The sequence below is a fragment of the Aulonocara sp. 'chitande type north' Nkhata Bay genome, unplaced genomic scaffold, assembly GCF_057382095.1.
Source record: "Aulonocara sp. 'chitande type north' Nkhata Bay isolate Kocher_YH1m ecotype deep benthic unplaced genomic scaffold, A_spYH_male_GT1.1 unmapped_scaffold_30, whole genome shotgun sequence".
NCBI classification, from domain to species: domain Eukaryota; kingdom Metazoa; phylum Chordata; class Actinopteri; order Cichliformes; family Cichlidae; genus Aulonocara; species Aulonocara sp. 'chitande type north' Nkhata Bay.
In genome coordinates this window covers 82,501-91,873 of record NW_028234362.1, presented here as the reverse complement: position 1 = coordinate 91,873, position 9,373 = coordinate 82,501, and the positions used below count along the sequence as shown (strand labels likewise).

Sequence of the window (9,373 nt, the reverse complement as noted above, 5' to 3'; positions counted from 1 at the left end):
AAAAGTCATAGCAACTCATTCCAGCTCCAGCCGCACACAATGATATATCATATGTGAACCTTGTCTCAAAACTGTGGGGCGAGTTAAGGTCCAAAATAAACACCAAAAGTCATAGCAATTAGATGGAGTCATTGCTTTGGCAATGACTCCATCTAATGGTTAAATTTCTGAACTGCAGGCTCAGTAAGTAAGTAAGTAAGTAAGTAAGTAAACTTTATTTATTAAGCGCTTTTCACAGACAGACATTCACAAAGCAGCAGTGATGAGACGCAGGTCTTGCGTCCATGACTGCCCTCGCGAGTTAAAGACAGCTGCAGTGTTTGTGTTTTCTAACTCAGGTGTCTCAGCTGAAGAACTGCGGGGTGATTTTAAGAAATCCCCTGTCAATTGGTTATGAGCAAAAATTGTTTCTATAAAATAAAAATTAAAAAAACAAAAAAAAACCCAGTTTCAACCGTAACGTGAAGTACACATTTTATTATTTTTTTCCTTTTAGTGAAAGGAAACAGCCGTCGCCGGTATGCTAGTGCGCACGCTCCACCCCCTCCTACGCCTCTTTCCCCCCCTTCTTTTTGCTTTGTAAATAAACAGAAATGTGACTTTTGCTTCATAAACAGTTTGACAAACAAGTGGTGCCTGCAGGGTGTATATTCATGGTATAACCGGCATAAACACAGCCTCACTTCGTGTGTGATTGTGCAGGAAATACAACTGTGCGCTCAGCTTCGAAAAAGGACCGCATCTATCCATTTATCCTCATACCTCACCTCTATGTATGTGCTCTCTTTGAGCGCAGGTGCGGCTCTTTGCTGTGACACATCTCTAATGTAGTCTAGACGCTCCGGCGCCAGGGGTCATCGGGTGACACACACACACACACACAAACAACAAGTAACACAACATGGACCATGAACTCTGCGTGACTCAACTATACCAAGACAGTTCACCTATTACGAGCCTTTAAAGTAAGCTTATTGCTAAATAGTCTTGATATTTAATCAACAGGTAAGGTAACACCTGATTCTGTTCACATGGACGGAGTTTTTTCAGTGCTAAATAGTCTGCACATCCCGGCTCTTATTATTTATTTTGCTGCGTTATTTTGCAAAATTATCTAATCTAAAAATAAACTACATAAATGAGTGCGATGCAATATTTTGCTCTTGGTGTTTTCAGTCCTTTATGTCCATCTTATGTGTCCTTTTTTTCTGTTATCAATCAACCAACCGATCATTCGATTAAAGGCCTGTCAACGGGCTTCGTAAAGGTTCTTTTAAGGTCACCAGAAAGCTACATAAAAGACTGCACCTGCACCAAAGTTCTTTTTTTTTTCTCTCTATCTCCGAACATTGTTGCATTTTAAAACCTTCTTCAGTGAGCTATAAATATGAGGCGCTCCAAACACACTCTCAGTTTTACTTCTGCCAAAAAATGACCACAATGCCGAGACAACTGGAGGTCCAGAACTCGATCCTCACTGGTGGGGACAGCTTTAACATGTGGCACGACTACATGAATCTGAGCCAAGTGTTCGAGAAACTGTGCAGCAACCGTGAGGTTGATAACCGAGACACCGAGCGTCCAAAGAAGGGACAAGCGCCCCCTTGGAGTAAGGTCCACACTTCCACTCGGGGGAAGAAATCCTCCAAAAACTCATCACAGTCCAGTCCGACCAGCAGCGCGTCGGACACCAGCAGCAGCGCCTCATCCTCGGACTACTGCCGCTTATGCAAGCAGAACGGGGAGACTCCGAGGGTGTACCTATCTCACAAGCTCAAATCAGACGACGGGATAGTTTTCTGCCCCGTCCTCCGGAACTACACTTGCCCGATCTGCGAAGCCACCGGTGACAGCGCTCACACACGCAAGTACTGCCCGCAGATGAAGTGCGAGGCTGCTGGGAGGATGCAGACGGTAGGCAAGTTCTGGTAGCTGCTGAAAACTGAAGCTGCGAGAAACTGTACATATTTACCGAACTGTTTGGGGTATGTGTTCGTGTTGGCAGAGACCGTTTCAGTTCCAAAGACTGTTTCAAGTTTGACTGTCAAACACTCCGCTGCAGTCTGCAGCAAGGAGCTCTCATCCAGCACATCTGTGGAGCCCCGAGCCGGGGTGAGCGCTCTCAAACCTCGGAAAAAATTAAACTCTTTAAAGTCCTCGAGTGTTTATTGTTGTTGTTATTGTTGTTGTTGTTGTTTAATATGATACAATTTCGGGGGTACTTCATAGGTCACAAGTGAAACACTAAAGTGGCTAACCTTTCTGTGGAATTAAATAGATTTCTAAAAATGTGCCCATAGTGTCAGTGCGCGAGTCTTTTAGTTAAAATGCAAATGCTATATTATCCCTCATGTCAGACAGATTATTCGACAAAAACGTCAGTATTTTGTCTTTTTTTTTTTTTTTTTTTTTTTTTTTTGGTATTATAGAAAATTTTTAACTCACATGCAACTCTTCCACTTGAAGTTACAGATGTACCTGAACTCACCAGAGAACATGCGTCATAAAAAAATAATTAAATTAAATTAAAAGTAACACTTCAAGGCAAAAGTGAAACGATTATGTGAAGTGAGAAATTGAATTAAGGTTCAATAGTTTTAGTTTCAAAATAGAGGGGCTGGGGAAATACAGTATACAAGGTCAAAACAGAGTTTGTACAAGTTTGTACAAAGACAGCTGCAGTGTTTGTGTTTTCTAACTCAGGTGTCTCAGCTGAAGAACTGCGGGGTGATTTTAAGAAATCCCCTGTCAATTGGTTATGAGCAAAAATTGTTTCTATAAAATAAAAATTAAAAAAACACAAAAAAAACCCCAGTTTCAACCGTAACGTGAAGTACACATTTTATTATTTTTTTCCTTTTAGTGAAAGGAAACAGCCGTCGCCGGTATGCTAGTGCGCACGCTCCACCCCCTCCTACGCCTCTTTCCCCCCCTTCTTTTTGCTTTGTAAATAAACAGAAATGTGACTTTTGCTTCATAAACAGTTTGACAAACAAGTGGTGCCTGCAGGGTGTATATTCATGGTATAACCGGCATAAACACAGCCTCACTTCGTGTGTGATTGTGCAGGAAATACAACTGTGCGCTCAGCTTCGAAAAAGGACCGCATCTATCCATTTATCCTCATACCTCACCTCTATGTATGTGCTCTCTTTGAGCGCAGGTGCGGCTCTTTGCTGTGACACACCTCTAATGTAGTCTAGACGCTCCGGCGCCAGGGGTCATCGGGTGACACACACACACACAAACAACAAGTAACACAACATGGACCATGAACTCTGCGTGACTCAACTATACCAAGACAGTTCACCTATTACGAGCCTTTAAAGTAAGCTTATTGCTAAATAGTCTTGATATTTAATCAACAGGTAAGGTAACACCTGATTCTGTTCACATGGACGGAGTTTTTTCAGTGCTAAATAGTCTGCACATCCCGGCTCTTATTATTTATTTTGCTGCGTTATTTTGCAAAATTATCTAATCTAAAAATAAACTACATAAATGAGTGCGATGCAATATTTTGCTCTTGGTGTTTTCAGTCCTTTATGTCCATCTTATGTGTCCTTTTTTTCTGTTATCAATCAACCAACCGATCATTCGATTAAAGGCCTGTCAACGGGCTTCGTAAAGGTTATTTTAAGGTCACCAGAAAGCTACATAAAGACTGCACCTGCACCTGCACCAAAGTTCTTTTTTTTTTCTCTCTATCTCCGAACATTGTTGCATTTTAAAACCTTCTTCAGTGAGCTATAAATAGGTCACAAGTGAAACACTAAAGTGGCTAACCTTTCTGTGGAATTAAATAGATTTCTAAAAATGTGCCCATAGTGTCAGTACAGGATTGTGAACATCGCAACGCAAAGTTTTTGATTTCTCTCAAAACATATATTTCTTTTCATGTTGAACAGATAATATCTTTAATTTGAGTCAAAGTGATTTGCACTTGAACACGCCCACCAGAAATAGACCGGGACCCATTTTTATTCTGCATGGCTGCTGGAAACATCATGTCACATCTTTGATTAATTTCATCTGAAAATAAACGTAAGTAAAGCCAAGTGTGTTACAAAAGCTTTTATAATTTGTATTGCCAAAATCGCAGAAAATAACCCCATTTAAGCTGGGTCGACAGCCACCCCTAATTTTTGCATGATTGTAGCTGCTAGCTATAAGCTAGCTAGCTATCCTGCGCAACGTTAGAACTGGTTACCAGAAACCGACCATCACAGTCGGGAATACAAGTTAGTATACTGGTAAAACACGGCTTTTTGCCTAACTAGCTAGCGTTACCACGATGCATCGGTGGTGGATAAAGCTAGCTAGCATAAGTTCATAGTTCATAACATTCATAGTATAACTCCGTGCTCCGCTTCGTTTGAATTTTTCTGGTGAGCTCGCGGTTTCTAGACACAAGCTTGTGTTTGTGCGCGCACGTTTGTCTCTCTTCATATAAATATGTGTTATGTGTGTGTACACCGAGCGCAAAAGATAATTATTAATGTGCATGATTTAGAGACAGAAATAACAAGCCAGCATATAAGATCAATGACATAAGACTAATTCCTTTAATTGACTTTCAGGCGCGGCTCGGAAAAATGTGCATTTTCTGAAGAAATTTTAATTTTAACAGCAAAAAATTGACCCTATGCCAAACTTAGTCGCTAATGGCTGGTCTGTAGACTGTTTGGTATGTCATGTTACGTATTTCTTGGTTTTTCTATGTAATGTGTTTTATAGAGAAGTAACATTATTCTTTTTTTCTGTATGCTTTCAGAACCACAGATCGCTCCATCCATTCCATGGCTGAAGCATACATTTTCATTTAATCTGAACAGGTATCATTTTGCATTTACACTGCACATCCTTTTTAAACATTTCATAATAATCTAGACTCTCCCTCATTATCCTCTCATTCACCTTGCTGATGTGTTGAGGACTTGATAAAAGAATACATGGTATGTCCATATCTGTTCTGTCTCTACATGAGATGCAGTCTCTTGATGTAAATTTGACAACTCTGCTATTAAATGCAGTGATTAATGTAGGACAGCAACGATTAATCAACTCATCAAGTTAATATCTTAGGGTTCTGTATTGTTTTCTTTTTTTTTCTTGGGCTTTGTGGAACATTTATGAAAATGTTCCACCATTGATTTAATTTAATGATTATGCAATTCACAATCTGATTAGTCAAATAATTGTTCTAATAGTCTGTGACCAAACAACTATCAAAATAGTAGTTTATTATGGTCAAAGATTTATCAGGTGTGCCAGACTTCAGTTCTTCACTTGTACATTTTGTTCCATATTTTACCTCAAGATATCCCAGAAAGATGAAGCTGAGGAAGAGCTGCAGAGTACCACCATGGCACTCTTCGTCTTCAGGGACAACTCAAGCCTCCTACATCAGCCTCGAGACATCGGGATAATCATTGATGGTGTGGAAGTCCTGAATGAGTTGCCTTCTGTGGCAGCTGGAGTGGCAATGGTCTTTGGACTCTGTTATGCTCTTAATATGGAATATCCACGAGGATTCAGGTTCACCTTTGAGGCTCTTCAAAAGATTATGATGGAGCTTGACTTTAACAAGATGACCTCTAAGATTCGCAAACTTAATTGTGAACTTAACACTGCACAGTAGTGTGTTTGCATGCATGTGTGCATGTGTATGTGCACATGCATGTGCATGTGTGCTTGGTTATTTTGCTTGGTTGGCCTGCAGTGGTATTCTACATTCAAAATTTATAAGAACACCCATTTGAAAGGGAGATTTAAGTTGATTTCATTGATACATGTGTAGATTTTTTTTTTTTACATTGTACAGGCACAGTGCACATATAAACATTTTTGAGTACTTGCAAATTGGTTTAAAAAGAGTTTTTATAATGGTTTTATGCCAGTTCTTTTAGACAGGTTGCAGGTTTTATACTGGTTTTCAAAAGATTGCAGGTTTTATACTGGTTTTCAAAAGATTGCAGGTTTTATAAAACAAACATTTCTCTAATCATTTCTGCTGTAGCACTAAATCTGTATATTACTAATCCTCTCTATTGATTATAGTTAAAATGGTTTGGAACAATAAATAATTTTGAAATAATTGGTTGGCCAACTGTCTTGTTTTTTATAGGAAATGCAGAGCATTTTTGAACTGAAATGAAATGTAAAAAATATAGTTTGAATATATGTAAATCAATTACCTGGCTTCAACACAAACATATTAGTTCATGTTAATTTGGTTCGATGTGAATACATTAGGTTGGTTAAATTTCAATATATTAGCTTGGTTCAATAATTAAAATATGGTTCTATGTAAAAAAATCAATTTGGATCAATGCAAAATTTAAAGTTTCAGTCAAGTCTAGTAATATTGTTTATATCAACATAAAAGTATCAGGTCATATCAAGTGACTCAATTTGGATTCTATAAAGCCAAATATTTTGGATGTGACAACTGGACATCATTTTTTTTAATTTGAATAGGGTTATTTTTTTTACAGTGTAGTTTATTTCTCACAGTTTTTTAAAAATTCTCTTGCTTTATGGTTCTTAGCGCTGTTACCAGTCTTTGCATTTATCATCGTTTTTTCTCTTTTTTCTTTCATGTTACACAAACATGATTACATATTGCATATGAATCAAGGTTGCGCAGAGGTGGTTGCATTTCCCAGACAATCATGCAAAATATATACATTTCTTTTTTAAAAAATGACATGGTGCGACAGGACTGTAGCACAGTAATACAGCAACATCAGAGGCAAATTCCATTCAAGTTTTGCAAGCCTAGCTTTGAACTTTATTTAAATAAACGGCAGTGACTCGTTATGACAAGGATCATTCTTAATCTCACTCAAACCATGCTGAACGGCTCTAACCCAATTAGGAACATAGGGTTGTTGTTTTTTTTGTTTTTTTTAAAAAGAAAAGAAAAACATAACTGAACACAACAGTATGTCAGTGCAGTGACTAATCAGGCAGTACAGTTTCAGGAACCGTTTTAACTGAGGCAGGATGGCATTTTGGTTTTTAAATGGGCATTTAAAACCTGAAATAATCCTAAAGGCTTAGACAAAAAGGTGACATTTGTTTTCGAAATTGAGGTGATGGGCATCTTAGTCGCTGTCACTCCTCTCTCCTCTCTGGAGCAGCCTCTTTCCACTGGAGGGCACGGGAACCTCATGCTTCACTGAGACCTTTGACTTGCTTTTGCTGTCCTTGTCAAGCAGCTCCAAACCGTCATTGATCTTCTTCAACATCTCGTAACGCTCACGCCCACGAACAGGGAGGAGAAAAACCTCCTTGTCGTCCCCCTCAGCACTGGAGGTACATTTGGACTTCTTTGTGGATGTGGTGTCAGGAGGTGGTGCGCTCTTTCGTTTTTTCGCCTCTTTGGTGCCGCTCTCCTTCTTCTGTTTATTGTCCTCCTGTAGCTGTAACAAAGAGGGACGAAATAACAAAAAAGAGAAACATATTTGTCAAGTAATTTTACCCCCCCCCCCCCCAAAAGTGGCATTTAACATGATGATATTCTACTGCCTTCTGGGGGAGGGAAGGAACAGCGGTTTTTCTTTTGAGTTTATATTCAAGTTTTCTCCTTCTTGCCCCCTCTGGTGTACAATTTCTTCCTTTTTCCTGTTTAAAAAGAGTTCACATATTTTGTCATTTGACTGTAAGCAGTGCAAGGAGGAGATGCTCGCTTTTTGCATGACAGTCTGCCACTTCAGTCTTCCCTTTCTTTATAAGGCTGGAAAATACTTCAGACCCCTCCTCAGGCAGTAAGGGGCCTGAGGTGGGGTCTGAACTGTGGGTGGTATGAGGAGAGAAGGGGGACAGGACTGGATAGTGGCTTAAAGTTAGGATTTGGTTTGATTAGGTGAGCCGGTTTTTGGTTGTGTCTGCTTATGATTTGAAACAGGTCTGAAATGAGAGAAAGAGGAGTTTGTTCCTGGGGAATTATAAGACAGTGGTGTCCCGTTTTCCTTCTCATTAATCATATGAGAAGAATGAAGGCGTTTTAAAGATTTTTGAGTTGAGGTTTGTCCTTCTGCAGCTATCAGTTTTCTAAAGAACTCGTCCTCCTCATACTGCAGACTGTTTAGGAAACTTGGCTCAGAGCTGCAGAAGTTCTTGACTGTCGTACATTTGTGGTTAGTCTGATGAAACTCATTTTCAGTGTACTGACTGAAAGTGAACAGCGGGTCCTGACTCCACGTCTGTGGTAAAGGGTTAGGGTGTTGAAAAAAGATCAGGGAACCAGCAATCGCCGGTTCCTTGAGATGCACTCTCCACCGTGGGACAGGATGGTGGTACCCCTGCCCCAGTTCAAAAAATTGCCCATCTTGGGTTTACTAATTAAACGGCGCATAACCACAGGGCAACAAAGACAGTTGGCATTACTTGTTCAACCAGCTATTCTTATAAACCAGTAAAAAGCGTTGGCACTAACAGCACAACTGAGTTACCTCAAAACTACAGGAAGACAATAGTCCTAATGCTTCACAAGTCTGGGCACCACATACGTACATTTCTCAAAATAAAAAAGGATAGATGAGGCTGAAAAACAGCACCAAAGACAATATGGTAAAAATTTTATTAATTACATACAGTATTTATAGTTTTTTTATTGCACTCTCAAGTTAGTTTCAAAACAAACAATAGTGCAATTAACTATACACAAATAGAAAGGTACCATGCAACATACAAACAAGCGTAATACAAAGAAAAAACGTGTAGTTTGATTTTTCTTCTTTCCTTTTCATACAGCTTGGAGCTGCCTGCAGCTGCAGTAGAAAAAGCAAAGACCTGCTTCTGAGCAGGATACAGGGCAGACTGCAATGACTTGTCAAGGCCTTCCATGGTGAGAAAAAAAAATGAAAATTAGGCTGGTTATATTGCATGGGGCAGTGTAGCAGACAGTACTGGACTATTATCTTTACAAAGCATCTACTGTCTTAAATACTACACTAAGAAGACGTGTACAGCAGGAAAATGTTAATACAAGTGGAAAGAGTTGCATATAAATTAGGGAATCTGTCCGCATTTGGTTAATTTCTTCTTGTAAAAGCTTATTAAAATACGCACATCTTTGGTCCGTGCTCAAACCCACGACTTGGTGAAACTTTGGCTTCAGAATAACCAGTGAACACAAAGGAGGAGCTACATAAGATTTACACATAAGAGCTGCTTTAGGGAGCATCTACAGCTCTGATCAGTTAAAGCAAACTTCAAATGAATATATGTATGGGTCTGAAATTAAGACATAAAAGGAGCGTTGAAACAAAATAATACTAAGACAGCATCTGTGGCCTGATTAGAAAAGTGTTTCTTTAAAGTAGGGGCACTGTTCGATGATCCACATTGCCGACTGGGGCTGAGA

At 39.4% G+C, this 9,373-nt stretch overlaps 1 protein-coding gene and 1 long non-coding RNA gene across 2 annotated transcripts in view; one reads left to right on the top strand and one right to left on the bottom strand.

The window, feature by feature from the left end:
• The first annotated feature begins 1,319 nt into the window (after positions 1–1,319).
• Positions 1,320–2,793, top strand: LOC147300574 (nanos homolog 2-like). Its single transcript, XM_086285123.1, has one exon. It carries the CDS (start codon positions 1,432–1,434, stop codon positions 1,930–1,932), a length of 501 nt encoding a protein of 166 aa, XP_086141249.1. The 5' UTR covers positions 1,320–1,431; the 3' UTR covers positions 1,933–2,793.
• Positions 2,794–5,087: 2,294 nt separating this feature from the next.
• Positions 5,088–9,373, bottom strand: part of LOC147300573 (uncharacterized) — an 8,150-nt gene continuing 3,864 nt past the window's right edge. Inside the window, exon 2 of the long non-coding RNA XR_015127694.1 lies at positions 5,088–7,427. This is a non-coding gene — a long non-coding RNA (uncharacterized LOC147300573). The remainder of the gene's footprint in view (positions 7,428–9,373) is intronic.